General features: G+C 45.0%; 1 protein-coding gene across 1 annotated transcript; it reads left to right on the top strand.

Moving 5' to 3' along the window:
* The first annotated feature begins 5,487 nt into the window (after nt 1–5,487).
* LOC127330480 (uncharacterized) lies at nt 5,488–6,072 on the top strand. Its single transcript, XM_051356679.2, has one exon. It carries the CDS (start codon nt 5,713–5,715, stop codon nt 5,872–5,874), a length of 162 nt encoding a protein of 53 aa, XP_051212639.1. The 5' UTR covers nt 5,488–5,712; the 3' UTR covers nt 5,875–6,072.
* Nucleotides 6,073–17,805: the final 11,733 nt, after the last annotated feature.

The following is a 17,805-nucleotide window of genomic DNA, read 5'->3' as shown; positions in this document are numbered from 1 at the left end:
CGCCGGAGACGAAACCAAAATCCGCCATTGTCGCGCAGGACTTTGCACGCGCCCGACAGCGTTAGGCACCGCCCAGCCGCGCCATTACCGCCAGAAGGACCGCCAGGAACCGCTGAACAGAGCCGCTCCATCGCCTACCCCTCTACGCCGCTGTAGCCACGTCGCCGCGGTCGACTTCGCCGCAGTACACGGCCTCGATCCGCTGCTATAAAAAGGGAGCTCCCCCGCTCGATTTCTCCACACCACCTTGCTTCCCTCTTCTCACTCAACCTCCTCGACCACCTCCCCTCGTCGATTGTCCACCGTAGCCACCCAATTTGATCACCGGAGCCGTGACGCCGCCGCGGAAGGAGGAGACGCCAGAAGCCACCCCCGGACCTGTCGTTTGTTCCTGGAACCTCGCCGTCGTCCACAACGCCACCGCAGCACCTCTCCGACGATCGCCGCGCCGCCAGTGAGCCTCCGACCCCCCACCTGCGCCGCGCCAGTACCCCTCTCTCACCGTCGACGATGATGGCCCTGATCCGTTGGATCATCACCTAATCGTGCGTCCTAGCTTTCCCGTACCTCTTCGCGTGTAAATAGACGCTGACAGGTGGAGCCCACCATGTCAGGCAGCCCACGCGTGCGAGACGCGTGGTGGGCTGGCTTTCCCGTGTTTAAACTGTTTCGGCCCAGTTAGTTTCCCGCGCTAGCCCAAGTTTTCAAATTCGAATAATTGATTTAAATCAAATTTGCTCACATATGCTTTTTCAAAATTTAATAGAATCAAACTGGCTAAACCAAATTTGATGAATTTCATATATTTGGAAAGCTTGTGAAAAGATCTACCCAACCCCCACTGGTCTCAACACTAGATTCTTTGTAGAATTAATGTGACAAAAATAACAAGGCAGGGCCTTTCAAACTTCAAACTTTATTTAAAAATCAACCAAAAATGCTTTTGAGTTGTTTCCAACTCTCATAAATCACATTTCACATACTCTACATATTTATGTAAAAATATCACATGGTTACTTTGTATGATCATGGTCCAGAATAGGAAATGGCTCTATGGTTATTTCTAGTCCATTTAAATTATCCAAAACTATTTATTAAATCTTATGAGAGGTTTTCCCTCATTTAAATATTGTCTGAAGTAACTTTACATGAGGTAGTGACCATGGTCTACATAACTTCATGTTGAATTATTTGATGATGTTAAATTATGATTAAGATAGTGTTAAATTGCATGAGGTATTTTACCTCACTTAAATCATTCTCACAAATGATAATGATGAATTGTTGACCTTGGTCAACATGGATTCATACATTATTTATTTGAGGAACTTAAATATTAATAAGATTCAATGAGAGAAAATTATTTCCTCAAAGACCTAAATAGAAACCCTAATCAATATTGTAATGAGAGGAAATTATTTTCTTAAAAGAAGAAACAAATTCAACCAACATGTTACTTGTATTGTGATGCTAGAATAGCTTGTGTGAACCAATTGTGTGCTTAGTCTTGCTCTTAAACCTTGTTTGGTGATTGTTACCTCGTATCCGTTTTTAGATGCTAGTAACGAGGAGTACCAGGAGGAGGAGGTCTACTTCCAGGAAGAAGAAGACCACTTTGATCAGTACACCAACCAAGGCAAGCTAATATTCTTGCAAGTGCAAAGCTCTATTTGAGCAAGGCACCATTACTTTTACTTTATGTTCAGTGATCCCATCCCAAGTTTTTACCCTTACAAGCTTTTACTTTGTTTATCAAAGCTTACTTTTATAGTTAACTTTGGTCTAAGTATAGAGTGTTACAAGAGTATCAAAGTTAGCCTCAAAGCTTTATAAGCTAGATAGCACCCCTCATGACTAGTGCTAGTGCTAACAAATAAAATTGACTACTTTAGATGGGAACTTGTGATTTGAAATTACTTTGAAAACCTTTGAAATGGTGAGTCATTCTATTGAAAGATCTTTGAAGGTGAATATGACTTGGAGGATATGGTGAATTTGACAAAAACTGATGTTGGGTTTGGATGCGATACCTTTCCAATTATTTAGTAGTACCGCCACAATACCTGATTATGGGTAGGGCTTAACAGGATGTTTATGCATCTTAGTATGGGTTCCCTCTGAACAAGTATCATAGGGGTTATGCCGAGTCTGCCTCCGTTGAAAGTGAAATGTGAAATGAGGTGAACGTCCGGCCCAAGCCCTGTGCAGTTCTCTAGCTGACGGTTTGTCTTCACTGGGAGGCCAAACTCATGGGGAGAGGTACCTATACTAGGGTATGTAAGTGAAAGATTAGTTTTGATGATCCGCGTACTGAGTTACGATGATTCAGGGTTATCCCTGACGGATGTAATCAAATGTTGTGGCACAAGTGTGCAACCTCTGCAGAGTGTCCACGGTTACGGACGATTGGAAAGGTCATACTGTTCAGTTGTTAGATATTTTCTTGAAAAGAAAGGATGAATTGAATGGTGACTTGACTTTAATCACAACTGAGTTGTGGGAATGACACTAATGTTCCCACTTGAGTTAGGTAGTATATGAAGAGTCCTTTATTAAATGTTTGTGAACTAAAATTGGCTTTATGCAAATAACCCTAGAGCTTAGCACCCTCTTAATAAAATTGATAGTACTTACACTAGTATTAGTTTGCGAGTACTTTAAAGTAGTCACGGCTGTGTCCCTGGCTATTCCAATGGCCAGACTATGAAGAGGAGCAACAGTACTAAGATGACGGCCAGCAGGACATCTACGACAACAAGGAGTATCTTCTGACGTCAAGCGTTGGCCTGTGGATTAGATAGTCCACTACTGTTACGCTTCTGCTATGTAATGTGTTCGTTGATCATTAGATCAACTATTTGTGTAATATTGGATCATGTGATCTGAATTTGTAAGACGATTATGGTTTGTAATGAATGATGACTTATGATATCAACTGTTATGTATCGCAACAACAATCTTCCTGGGATTGCGATGTATGGCATAATAGGCATCTGGACTTAAAAATCCGGGTGTTGACACACTGGCATCATAATGAACTTCCGCTTCATGCACAACCAAGGAGGAAGGTTGTAGATGCATAGAGTCACGGGCCATATGCTATGGCTGGAGGTCTGCTCGCCAAAAGGATTCATGCCATTTGTACTTAGACCATATCTTATGTTCCTTGCATCAGCTGCAAAATCTTTGAACTCTTTGTCGATCTTTCTCCATTGTGTTCCATCAGCGGGGTGTCTCAACTCTCCGTCCGACTTACGGTCCTCTTTGTGCCATCGCAACAACTTGGCATGCTCTTTGTTCCTGAACAGACGTTTTAATCGTGGTATTATAGGAGCATACCACATCACCTTGGCGGGAATCCTCTTCCTGGGTTTCTCGCCCTCAACATCGTCACCAGGGTCATCGCCTCTGATCTTATAACGCAATACAGTGCATACCGGGCATTCATTTAAATTCTCGTATTCACCACGGTAGAGGATGCAGTCGTTAATGCATGCATGTATCTTCGGAACCTATAAACCTAGAGGGCAGACAACCTTCTTTGCTTCGTACGTACTGGCGGGAAACTCGTTATTCTTTGGAAACATATTTTTCAACATTTTCAGTAAATTTTCAAATCCTGAGTCAGCTACACCTTCCCGTGCCTTCCATTTCAGCAAATCCAGTGTGCAGCCCAGCTTTTTCAAACCATTATCGCATCCTGGGTACAACGACTTTTTGTGATCCTCTAACATGCGATCCAAATTCTCCCTCTCCTTGTCAGTTTCACAGCGTCTCCGTGCATCAGCATTGGTCCGACCAAGATCATCAGCGGGCTCATCACGTGCCTCTTCTTCACCTTCCCCTTCACCTTCCCCACCTTCAGCATCCTCCATGAAAGTATCACCCAAATGATCAGGATAGTTGTCATCGATGATATCATCTCCTTCTTCATCTTCTTCCATTCTAACCCCTCTTTCTCTATGCTTGGTCCAACAATTATAGCTTGGCATGAAACCGTGCCGAAGCAGGTGCAGGTGAACGTCTCTTGAGGAAGAGTAACCCTTCTGATTCTTACAGGCAGCACATGGATAGATAACAAAACCCCTCTGCTTGTTCGCATTAGTCACTACAAGGAAATCTTTCAAACCCATAATGAACTCGCCGAAGAGTCGGTTACCGTACATCCATTGCTGATTCATCTGCATTATTATTATATAAAGTATATAATTAACCATCATGCATTTGTTAAACTAACTAGCTACAAATAATAGAAATTAAACAATGAACTACACACATGCATATTTTATCAATGACACATGAAAGGTTCAAGTTTCTAACCGCGATCGAGGAGGAAAAATAAATGAGAAAGCTCAAGTGTGGCTCGGACACTTCATATCATGTTTGTTTCATGCTCTCAGGCATTTCATCGAACACCTTGTGTGCATAAGAGGAACCAAAAGCAAAACCACCACCCCCTTGTGAATATTGTGAGTAGGAGTGGCACCAAATGGCTAAGTGAAGTGTGCTGAGCCGCATTTATAGGGATGGGCCTTTAGTCCCGGTTGGCCTGGCCAACCACGACTAAAGGCCTTCGGGCCAGGCCTGAGGACCTTTAGTCGCGGTTGGCCTGGCCAACCGCGAGTAAAGCCCCTCCCGTCCACTAGCTGTCGACCGATCCCGCTGGGCCCAGACATTTAGTCGCGGGTCGCCTCCCAAACCGCGATTAAAGACTCTTTTAGTCGCGGTTCGATTATTTTGGGGACTAATGGGGGCGTTTGGAAGCCTCTTTTTCTACTAGTGAGTAATGGGGCTTTACGTAACGGAGTGGTCCAACGTAAGGTGAACCCTAGTCTTTGAAGGCCCTCGAAGGGGCGAGGCGCCACAAAATACTATCTGGTGCAGCTGGGAGGAGTTAATAGCATAAAACCACCACATTATAGTTGAAATTTATCGAACGCCACCATTTTACGTTTGCGGAACAAAAAACAACCACTTTTGGCCAAGTTTTTAGCAAAAAAGCACTATTGGCAAATTGAACAGGAATTGATAAGAAATCTGACAGGTAGAGCCCACTAGTCAGGGCTGAGGTGGCAACAATATGCACTACCTTGCTGATGTGGATAAAGGGCCCACGTGTTAGTCCACATTAAAAAATAATTAAAAAACCAAAAAGCATAAAATTGGGGAGGGTATCTCCTGCCGCGTGGGACCCACCTGTCAAAAAAGGAAAAAAAAAAGTGAAAATCAAAAAAGAAGAAAAAAGTTACATGGATCGATTTGCTATCAGGCAGAGTCGGCAGTGTCGCTAGTTCTAACAGGGACAGGAAGATGGCCCAGCGGAACGGATCAATTACGCCTGGGATTGGGTTCGAGTTTCGTTCTCGGGAGGGGCGGCTGTCTTCCAGTTCCAGCTAACTACGTGTGAGAAAACAAATCAAAACGACGCTGAGCTCAAAAGACACGGGCGTTGAATCGATCGTGTGAGCGACGGTGAGCCGCAAATGGCGCTTGCCTGCTCCGAAAACGACACCCCCGGCCCTCCAAGCGCTCCATAAGCTAAACACCCTCCACGCCATCTGACCAGCAACCATACGAAGCCGTTGACTCCGCGGCTTTAATTTCCCCAACGCCCACCAGGCCACCGCAGACTCTCAACAGCATCCAAGCAAGAAGAAGAAGAAGAAGAGCTCGATCGGCCGAGAAAGCAAGGAGACGACCGAGCACGACGGCATGGACCGGAACATGACCGGGCTCCTGATCGGCTGCGTCGGCGCCGCCATGACGCTGCTGGCGTACCAGCAGACGGTGGTGACCAGCACGCAGTGCATGGGCGGCGGCCTGCTCGTCCTCGTCGGCGCCCTCTGCATCAAGGAAGGCTTCTTCTCCTTCTGATGCCCTGCCCGCGCGTAGCTCCGGGTCTCTTTCGGTTTCAATTTCCTTGTTGGCAGCTTCGCTTACACTACTTCTGCACTTTCTGTAGCTCCTGTTGGTCGGATAGTATGATCCGCATGCATATTGCCAATCAAATTGGGTATATCTTGTAATACCATGTAATCTTGTTCGTTTGCATAGTTCTGTCTTTCTCTTGAATCGTATCTTCACCTGATTCCGCAGCTCTTATACTATGTCGATTGACTTCTGATATTTGCATTTATTTTGTGGATTGTGTTTCTGCGGGCGCCGGCTGCTAAATTCATCTCTTGTACTCCATATAAATTGTTGTTCCGTGAGAGCTTTTCGTCGATCGAGCGAGACAAATTCACCTTGGTGGGTCGTGTTATATTGTGATCCAAATTCATATACTAAAGGGAGGCTAACTTCTGATGAACGGATCGTTGCCACCGTCTATATATATTTCCTGTAAGCCGCCGCTAGGGTTTCGTCGCATCATTGTACACCCACGGCGTTTGTAAACACCACCGAAATAGTGAAGTTTTGCTGGCTGGCGCCCGTGGTTTTTCCCTTGTGTGTTGCAAGGGTTTTCCACGTTAAAATCTCGTGTCCCCTGCAGTGTTTTACTTTTCGTTCTTCGTTTATTGTACATCTCGATTATAACAGGTCGATACATAGAGATATCAAGAGGCCTCCAAGAGCAGCAGAATAAAGAGAAATCAGGAGGCCTCCAAGAGAAAGTCACCTCAAGGATTTCGGTATGGGAAATAAAGAGAGATAAATCCCGGGGCTTGGGATCTCTCGCGTGGTTGTCAGTATCATAGATCCTATTATCTTATGATACTAATATCCTACTGGGCGCTAAAACGATACGCATCGCATAATGTATCCTAATCAGGTGGTACCGCTGTCAAAATGCGATACCATGTCTTTAATCGGTAGTATCCTGATACTTTTACGACATGTTAAGGTCAGCACGCCTTATAAGCAGGTAATTTCTTCATTGATTTCTGTTATGGACTAAACATATTATTTTACCGCATCTGCATCCCCCATGTGGTGTTGACTCCAAATCTAGAATAGCTGAATTACGAGAACAATATGACATGGCACTATGTTTTTCCAGAATTATATGCAAGAAAACTATTTTATATAATGCAAAAGTTGCTTATATTTTAAAAATAGAAACCCCATACTATCGTGATACTATGATACGATAAGAGAAAAAGATACTACCTAGTATCTCAATACTGAAAATCTATCTTGGCGGGCTAGGTATTCACAATATTAAATTGTTGAATGATACCTTCAGAATTAGATGGATATGACTTTTTTTTCGAAATGGGACCTTCGTCCCAGCCTCTCCATCAATTTTTTTGAAAATAAAGTCATATCCATCTAATTCTTAAGGGGACCTTCGCCCTGGCATCTGCATCAATTAATGCACACAGCCGTCGATGATATGACTAGAGAAGTCCGGCCTCTTGAGAACCTGGAATGGACTGCAATTGACGGTGTCTCCCATTGCCGCTCAATTGTTCCTTGCGGCCATGAGATGTGATTTAGGTGATAGGAAACTAACCCTATTCTGGCATGACAAATGGATCAACGGGCAAAGTGCGGCCCAGACAGCCCCAGCCTTTCATCCGACCTGGAAGGGCCCCACGCAAATCGGTGGCAAAAGCTGGACCCAATGATGCTTGGGTCAATGATATCTCAGGAGTTTTCTTGGTTCTTGCCATTAGCTATGGACCCAAATGCAAGCCTTGCCACCTCTCACAAACATGTCTGATATCTACTACTGGAGGCTCCCGGCAAACGGCTCCCTCATACTCGGCAAAATCAGCATACTATGTTATAAATGCAACAAGCAAATAACGAAAAATGAAAAGAAAATCGTACTGAAGACACAAGATTTTAACGTGAAAAATCCCTCCAACATAGAGGTGGACAAACCACAAACGTCAGCCAGCAAAACTTCACTATATATCCGAGAATGTTAACAAGCACCGTGTGTTATCTTATATTTGATAAACCCTAGCCAGCGGCTTACAAGAGGTATATATAGGTTGTGGCATCGATCCGCTTCGGTCCAAAAGTCCAGCGATGGGTCTCGCTCCGCTTGTCAGAAGTTAGCCTCCCTTTAATATGAATTTGATGGGGATGATTCCCCTCTCTTGAAAGAAAATTCTTCATGTGGCTTGCGCTATAGATGTTGGACGGGTGACATATTGGCCGGTCAGAATTTACCAGGACTCTCTGTGTGCCCACTCCATGATCAAGCCTCCGAAACAATCCCTCATGCACACCAACAGCGGACCAACCCTTCCGTGATTGGTGGGATGGATTACATAGATGCGCCCCAAAGAGACTCCGAGTTGAGATTGCTACAATCAGCATTCCTTGCTGCAAAAAGATATGGCACAACAGGAAAACCAGAGTTTTCGAAAGATCTCAGGCTTCAGATGTAGTCGTAGTCTTCCTTGTGTTAGCAGATTTTATTCTAGTGATGAGCGGCTAGAGAATCAGAGGGTGAAAAGGAGGAGTTTGTTTCTTTTGTGAATGGGGTGTAGGCCATTGCACTTTGTAATACTCTTGTAACTCCCTATGGTGTCCGTTCGCGCACTAGAATGTATTGAAAAACTATCGAATCATGCTCGTATCCTTTTAACTACCAGAATGCTTAGACCTTTGAGTAAGCGTCCGTTCAAATTTGAACTTGGATGGCTACATCGGGAGGGTTTTCTGAATATGGTTAAAAGAGTTTGGGAAAGACCGGTTCCGGGTAGTTCACCCATTCTAAGGTGTTATAAAAAGATGCGTGCTATGCGCAAACACCTCTCAGGATGGGCTGCCCATGTTGCCGGTATCCTTAAAAAAAGAAAAGACGCGGGTATCGTCTATCATAGATGATGTAGAGGCGTTGGCGGAGATACGACCTCTGTCTCCGCATGAGATCGAATTGAAAAGTCAATTAAATGCGAAAATAGATGCATTACTTCGCGAAGAGAATCTTAAATGGTATTAGAGATCAAAGGCCCAGTTTATCTTGGAAGGAGATTCGAATACGCGATATTGATCGAACGTGCTAAGTCTGATGGTCAAATTAAAGGTGTGATACCACATCTGGTTGATGGTGGTTTATCCATTCTCCAGTACGCCGATGATATGATTCTTTTTATGGACCATGATCTTGAAAAATCTCGCAACCTAAAGTTGATTTTGGCGGCCTTTGAGCAACTTTTGGGTCTAACAATTAATTTCTATAAGAGCAAATTGTTTTTTTTCGGCGATGCCCATGATGTAGCAACTCTTTATGCGGAGTTGTTTGGTTGTGGACAAGGCTAGTTTCCTATTTGATATTTGGGGATTCTGATTCATTATCGAAGACTTACAAATACCGAATGAAAAATAATTGAGGAAAGACTACAAAAGCGTCTTAGTAGTTGGAAATTTAAATTATTATCCTTAGGAGGAAGACTGATGCTCATTAATTCAATATTGACAAACATGGTACTGTATATGATATCTTTCTTTCTTCTACCAAAAGGAGTATTACGAAAACTCGATCATTATCGATCGAGATTATTTTGGCAAGGGGATAGTGAGAAAAAGAAATATTGACTGGTTAAATGGAGCATAGTTTGTAGACCGATCAGGGGGGACTTGGAGTTCATGATCTTTAGGTCAAGAACTCAGCTCTACTAGGTAAATGGTTGTTTAAACTCCTTACTGAGGATGGGGTTTGGCAAACTATATTGAGACGAAAGTATATATGTTCGAAAGCGTTATCCCAAATGATCTGGAAACCTAGGGATTTGCATTTCTTGGCTGGGTTAATGGCATCGAAGAAATTCTTCTTTCGTCATGGTACTTTCTCCATTAATGATGGAATACAAATACGGTTTTGGGAGGATATTTGGTTAGGCACCGCCCCCTATGTGAACAGTATCCGGCTTTGTATAGTATTGTCCGTCGCAAAAGTGATATCATTGCTTCAGTAATGGCTACCTCACCTCCGGATGTGACTTTCATACGAGATTTGTTGGGTCCACGACTAGTAGCATGGAACTCCTTACTTGTTCGTTTGGAGGATATCCACCTATCGGACGCACCTGACGAATTTCGAGGGAATCTACATGCCAATGGCAAATTCTCGGTGGATTCCCTATACAAATGTAACATCCCAAGTTTCAACAAAATGAACAAGAGAGATTTCAAGAATCCAAAAATTGGGGCAAACAAAAACTTTTTCTCATCATATAGGTCTATGCATATAGATCACCTTGTGAATTATTTTGAGTGTGCAATTGCCATGATGTTTGCTCATGTGTTCTCTCTCACTCTAAAACCCTAGCAATGATCACTTGATCACCCAAAGTCAAATAAAAAGAAAATAGAAAAGAAATAATAAAACCAACTTTACACACACATAAGGCCTATGCCATTTTTGCAAATACCTAACCTAGACCACTTTGGCTTGCACCATTGGTTGAAGATGGTTACTAAACACTTTTAAATACTTTTGGAAGTGAAGAAACTCAACTCAAACCAAAATCAAATTCAAATTCCAACATACATGCAATATGGTCACTTGTGCCATTTTTAGTCTGATGCTCACTTTGAGCCCCTGTTTCTTTTCTTTCCACTTCTAAACTTTGTCAAACCTTTTCACCTCATCCAAGACAACATCAAGCACTACAACTTTTCCCAAAACCACCCCCTCAAATTCATCACCAATTTCAAATGGGAAGCAAGCAAAGTTGGAACTTTCTCACAAAAACAAGATCATATGCAAAATGTGATTTTGCATATCAATTCCATTTTGACCACCACCACCACCAAAATGCTCCACTTGATATTGGAATACAACCCACCAAAAAGAATTTCAAATTTCGAAAATAATTTTCTTGCGGGCATTCTGTCGAACACATTGCAGGCAGGGTATTAACTTAAGCCCATACCTCATTTTTCTACTTGGACTTGGTCCAATCTTGCTCTCTCTGCACCCTGGAGCTTCCCTCTCACTTCACCACACCATCACCACCACTTGCACTGACCAAGGTTTGGATTAAACAACCTCAAGCATGCCATGCCGTGGCATGGCATGGCCTCATCGTGCCATCCTCTCACCTGGTCATCTCCAGCATGCCACACCGTGTCAAACGTCTCCCTCTCACCTCCCTGGACGAGCTCATGCCAGCCCTTGACCAAGATCGAGTTCACACGCGTCAGCACACGCGCGCCCAGGGACGCCCAGGACTCGCCCATGCCGCGCCAGAGCGCGCATGGCGCTCACCCTGGACGCCCAGAGCGTGACGAAGCCCCGCGCCCCTGCGTCACCTCCGCACTCCCTCTCAACGCCAGTAGACGCGCGACGGCACACTGCACCGCCTGGACACGGCCACTTGCCCGCGGGAACGCCGCAGACGACGACCGCGTCCACGCCCTCCCGCCATGACCTGCAAGCTTCCCGTCAAGCTCACCGCCGCTGTAGTGCCTCGTTTTCCTCACAATCAAGCGCGTCAGCACCGCATGGACGTCGCCAACACTCCGCGCCCATCACTTGGCTCTTCGCGGCCCTGGACCGACGGCGGCCATGGCGAACCACGCCGGGCGCCTCAGCCACCTCTCGCCGCTATAAAAGGAGCACTCCTCCGTCCAAACTGAGCACGCCAATCTCTTCCCCACCTCACCAGAGTTCTCCTCGCCGCCTCAATTTCACCAGATAGCCACCACACCGCTGCAATTGCTAGCTCGTTGCCGCCGCCCGTAGCCGAAGCTCGCCGGAGAAGGAGGCCGCCCCAGGACGCGCCGCTGCTTCCAGGCGCCTCCCCATCATCGACAACGACGCGGCGCACCCCTCCGACGACCGCCGGAGCTCCGACGACGGCTCCGACCCCCTGCTGCCGCCGCGCTCGCCACTGCCTCTCGCCGTCGACGACGACAACCTCCAGCCGTTAGATCATCGCCTGATCCAACGTCTCTCCTTCCCCGTACCGGTTCGGTAAGTTAGTTCCGCTGACGTGTGGGTCCCGCCGTCAGACGGCCTGCTCGCGCTGGACGCGAAGTGGGCCGGCCCAACTCTTTTTCCCGCGCGAGCCCACCAATTCAAATTCGAATTTCCAGAGTTTATGAAATATACAATCTGATGCAAACTTTGAAATTCAATTGTGACAAATCTACTTGGCCAAATTTTACAAACTTTATATTTTTGGAAACCTTATGAAATGGTCTACACTTTGCCACTGACTAGAACCCTAGATCTTTTGTAGAAATGAAATGACAAAATAAACAAGGCAGGGACTTTTCTGCTTTATAATAATTCTTAAAAATCAACCATAAATGCTTTTTAGTAAATTCCACCTCCAATAATTCACTTTTCACTTATACTAATTGTTTCTACAAGAAAATGCTATGCTTACTTTGAATGATCAGGGTTTAGTTGTTTTAAATGCCTTTATGGCTATTTTTCTAGTCAAAGATATTGTCCAAAACTATTACTAAATCTTATGTGGGATTTTCCCTCATTTAAATCTTGTCACCACAATTTCCAAATGAAGTGGAGACTCTGGTTATTTAGGTCCCATAGGAATTGTGGTGATATTAAATCTTTGTTATGCTAGAATTAAATAGTATGAGGTGCTCACCTCATTTAAATCTTTTTCTCCAAATGCTAAGTGTGAAGAGGTTGACTTGGGTCAACCTAGGTCACACATTATGCATAAGAGAAATTAAATCTTAATAAGATAAGGAGAGGAAATTATTTCTCTAATTAATTCAAAGTAACATTTAAGTTAGTATGAGAGGAAATTATTTTTCTTAATTGATAAGAAAAACACATCCACCAACTTAATAGTAAATAGTGATGCTAGTTTAAATGTGTGAACCATGCTTGTGCATTAGTTTAGTAGATTAGTTTGGTGTGATGATTGTGTACCCCGTATTCGTATTTTAGACGCTAGTACCGAGGAGTACCAGGAGGAGGAGGAGGTCTACTTCCAGGAAGAAGAAGACCACTTTGACCAGTTTTCCAACCAAGGCAAGATAATACTCTTGCAAAGTGCAAAGCTCACCTTGAGCAAGGCATTGCCCCATTTATTTCATGCTTATGATCCCATTTCCCAGTTTTTACTTTACAAGCTTTAATTACTTTTGTTTTATCAAAGTACTTTGTGATTTATATTCTACTAGATTAGTATGGAGTTAGTACAAGAGTATCAAACTTAGCCTAGAAGCAAATACTTAGCACCCTCACACATAGTGGCTAGTGCTAATTCTAATTGACTACTCTAGATGGGAACATGTGTGATGAGTTGATGATGGTGAAAACCTTGGAATGATTAGTCATTTCCATTGAAAGATTTTGAAGGTGAATATGACACTGAAATTGACTTGGTGATTTTGGCTAAAAACTGATGATTGATTGGATGCGATACCATTCCAATTCTTGAGTACCCCCACAATACCTGATTATGGGTAGGGCTTAGCTGGAAATTTATGTGTCTTAGTATGGGTTCCCTCTGAACACACATCATAGGGGTTATGCTTGAGGCTGCCTCCGTTGTTGAGAAATGATGTGAATTGAAGGTGAATTGTACGGCCAAGCCCCGTGCAGTTCCCGGGTTAACAGTTGGTTTTCACCGGGAGGCCAAGCTCATGGGGAGAGGTGCCTATACTAGGGTGTGTAAGTGAAAGGTTAATGGTTGATGATCCGCGTACTGAGTTACGATTATTCAGGGTTTTACCCCTGACGGATGTAATCAAATGTTGTGGCACAAGTGTGCGACCTCTGCAGAGTGTAGAACTATTCGAATAGCCGCGTCCGCGGATATGGACAATTGGAAAGGCCATTCTGTTTCCGTCATCAGAATTTATATGTTTTTGAACTTAAATTTGAAAGGTGACTTTGACTTTGAATCACAACAGAGTTGTGGGAATGACACTAATGTTCCCACTTGAGTTAGTTAGCACTTGAGGAGTTGTTTACAAAAGTGTTTATGAAATAAAATTGGCTTTATGCAAATAAACTTAGAGCTTAGAACACCTTTATGACAATGCTAGTACTTACTTTAGTATTAGTTTGCGAGTACTTAAAGTACTCACGGCTTTGTCCCTGGCTATTCAAATGGCCAGAATATGAAGCCGAGCAGCAGTACGAGGAGGACGATCAGCAGGACGTCTACCACAACTAGGAGCTTCTAACGTCAAGCGTTGGCCTGTGGACTAGAGAGTCCTTGTATCTTACGCTTCCGCTATGAACTTGTGTTTGTTCGTTGATCAATAGATCAACTATTTGTGTAATATGGATCATGTGATTCCAAGTTGTAAGACATTATGGTTTGTAATGAATGATGACTGTGATACTTAACTATTATGCCTCGCAACAACAATTTCCTGGGATTGCGATGTATGACATAATAGGCATCCGGACTTAAAAATCCGGGTGTTGACAAGTTGGTATCAGAGCCATTGTTTGACCTTAGGAGACCCTAGTTAGAAATGGACGTTCTGAAAAATTGAGTTTCAAAAAGAAATGAAGTATTTCTGAAAATTTTAAATCTTTGTCTTCTCCTTGAGCTCTTTGGAAAAACAAGAAGTCATGCTCTTCCTTAGAAATATAACTAAAATTTTGCCACACTTGCTCACTTCTCTAACTTAATCCTTTACTTCACTTTCAGATGGAGCCCGTGAACACGAAGTTTTACCAGCTTGGGAATGGGGGAAGCTTGATCTTCGAGCACGACCTCAACGCCCTGTCCGACCACCTTGGTCGCCCGCACCCGGAGTTCCACGGATCGCAGATCGCGAACCAGCCAGGAGGCGAGTTGCAGTGGATCATCACCGCTGACTTGAGGGGCAAGATGGAGCCTCCCACTTCTGAGAGGATCCTCTTCTCCTTCATGGAGAGCAACTGGCTGGACGGACTTGCTCGCGGCCTTCAGGAGGGACTTGCACGCTTGTGCGGGATGAGCGGGGAGGCACTCCAGCACCCTCGCTTTTCTCACCTCGCGAGGCGTAACTCTGCTGGAGAACCCATGGACATGTCATCGCACCCGCAGCTGAAGCACCACGTGGAGCATCTCGACTTCATGCTGTACCACACTCAGCAGGATCTCGACCACTCCCGTGCGTACGCCAACCAGACTCACGCCCGCATCATCGAGCAAGGCGACTGCATCAAGATGCTCGCCAAGGACCGCAGGACTCTCCGCCAGCAGCGCGCGAAGAAGGATGCCACTATCGACCGCCTCCGCGCGAAGATCGCAGCACTTGAGGCCACTGTCAAGGCCCAAGAAGAGCAGATGAAGAAGATGGAGGAAGATGGAGAAGACATTCAGGGAGGAAGCAACTACCTGAGTGACGACGACGACTTCGAGGAGGATGAGAACACCGAGGGGGAAGACTACGACTTCCTGGACGACGAGGATGATGACCACACCCCCATCGATGTTGATGAGGAGGAGGAGTAGTTCACTTATGCACTATCGTAGGTGTGAGTTGTATCCCGCCCCATGTATCGTAGTTTGGAGAAGAAGGGTTCTTAAAACCCTTAGTGTGTTAGCTTGTAATGTGTGTTGTTTGCTATGAATGAATGTATGTTTGTGTCATCATGAAAAGACTTCAAGTTTTAAACTTGTGAACTCAACCACCAAACAAGCCATAGAAATTTCCCTCTTTTCTCATGATCAATCTCAATACTCAGATGGCCCCTCCAACTCGCAACACGAACCAAGATGCTATGATGCAGATGTTGCAAGTTATGCTGGAAGATAGAGAAGCAGAAAGAGCTGAAAGGCAAGCCAACATTGCAGCACTCCAACAGCTTGTCAACAACAATCAAGGCCACCATGATCATCCAGGATCTAAGCTCAAGAACTTCCAGAATACCAACCCGCCAGTTTTCAGCAAGACTGAGGAACCACTTGATGCAGATGATTGGCTCCAAACTATGGAGAACAATCTAGAAGTAGCTGGAGTGGAAGAGAATGAGAAAGTGCTGTTTGCCACGCACTACTTAGCAGGACCAGCAAGAGCTTGGTGGACAAGCACCCGTGCCATGAACGCGGGACAGTTCATGACTTGGACTGATTTCAAGCTCAAGTTCAGCAAGTACCATGTGCCCCCGGGTCTGATAAAGAAGATGAGAGATGAATTCCGTGAACTGAAGCAAGGCCGGATGTCCGTGGTGGAATACCGCGACAAGTTTCTCACACTGTCAAGGTACGCCCCGGATGAGACCGACACTACTGAGAAGAGGAAGGAAAGGTTCCTGAATGGACTGCATGATGAGATGCAGACTGTGTTGATCAACATCCCCTTTGCCGACCTCGAAGCCCTTGTGGACTCCGCCATCCAGATGGAAGGCAACCGCACCAAGCCAGCGAGAACCGCAAGCGCCGCATGATGAATCAGAGTGGGCCCAGCAATGCCCCAAGGTACCGCCCCAACTCAGGCGGAGGTTTCAGAACCAACAAGCCCAATGCACAGATGTCACGTCCGGTTTATCAGAACCGGAGTGGAGGAAACCCCAGGCCAGGAGGCCATCACAACAACAGCAACTACAACACCAACAACAACTTCAACCGCGCTCCGCCAAGAGCCCCCAACAACAACAATAGCAACAACAACTCCAACACCGCACCAAGGACCGGGAGCAATGCCATCCCCGTCGCGAACAAGCAGGACAAGACCACCATCACTTGCTATGAGTGTGGTGTAGTGGGGCATTACTCCAATGAGTGTCCCAAGAGGCTCGCCAAGCTCGCAGGCAACCCCGCACCACCTGCTCAGCAGCAACGCCGTGTCTCCACCGGCAAGAAGTTCGCCCCCAACAACCCGAACAACCGCGGAGGTCGCCTCTACCACATGAATGCTGAGGAAGCCCAGGAAGCACCTGACGTGGTGCTGGGTATGTTTTCTGTTAACTCAATACCAGCAAGAGTGTTGTTTGATTCTGGAGCATCGCATTCGTTAGATTCTGAGAAGATTTTGTGTGCACTAGTAAGATTCAACCAATCAGCTTGAAACATGTCATGGTAGTTCAAATACCTGGATCAACAACTAAAGCTAGAAAATTTTGCAAAGATGTACCCATCGAATCCATGAAATAGACTTTTATGCAAACTTGATTGTTCTGGGAACAAAAGGATTGGAAGTAGTCCTGGGTATGGACTGGATGGCGAAACATCATGGATTGATAGACTGCGCCAAGAAGGCCATCACCATGACAAGTAGCACCGGAATAATAATAGAACACTTATCTCGAAAAACTACCTTAAAATTCACCTGCAATCAAAGTGTAGCAAAGCCAACTACGGATCAAATCGTGGTCGTTTGTCGATACCCGATGTGTTTCCGGATGATCTACCCGGTATGCCCCGGACCGGGATATCGAGTTTATCATCGAGTTATTCCCTGGAACAGGACCTAGAGCCCAGAGAGCCTACGACATGAACCCCGCAGAATCGATAGAATCGAAGAAGCAAGCTGGATGATATCTTTGTACAAAGGTCCGATTCGACCAAGTGCGTCGCCTTGGAGATCACCAGTTTTGTTTGTGGATAAAAAGGACGGTGCCACTCGTTTGGTTACGGATTATCGTAAGCTTAACGATGTCACCATCAAGAACAAATATCCCTTGCCAAAGATAGAAGATCTGTTTGACCAGCTAACCGGTGCCCAAGTTTTCTCAAAGATTGATCTGAGGACAGGTTACCATCAACTAAAGATTCGAGCAACAGATATTCCAAAGACTGCCTTTACCACCAGATATGGTGTATGAGTACAATGTCATGTCCTTTGGACTGACCAATGCCCCGCTTATTTCATGAACCTCATGAATAAGATCTTTATGGAATTCCTGGATAAGTTTGTCGTTGTCTTCATCGACGACATCCTTATCTACTCCAAATCGAGAAGAAGAACATG

The sequence above is a fragment of the Lolium perenne genome, chromosome 2, assembly GCF_019359855.2.
Source record: "Lolium perenne isolate Kyuss_39 chromosome 2, Kyuss_2.0, whole genome shotgun sequence".
Lineage (NCBI taxonomy): Eukaryota > Viridiplantae > Streptophyta > Magnoliopsida > Poales > Poaceae > Lolium > Lolium perenne.
This window is presented reverse-complemented; position numbering and strand designations above follow the sequence as displayed.

Bases quoted from the DNA above. Each gene is read 5' to 3' on its own strand.
- LOC127330480 (XM_051356679.2), top strand. From the start codon at position 5,713: ATGGACCGGAACATGACCGGGCTCCTGATCGGCTGCGTCGGCGCCGCC.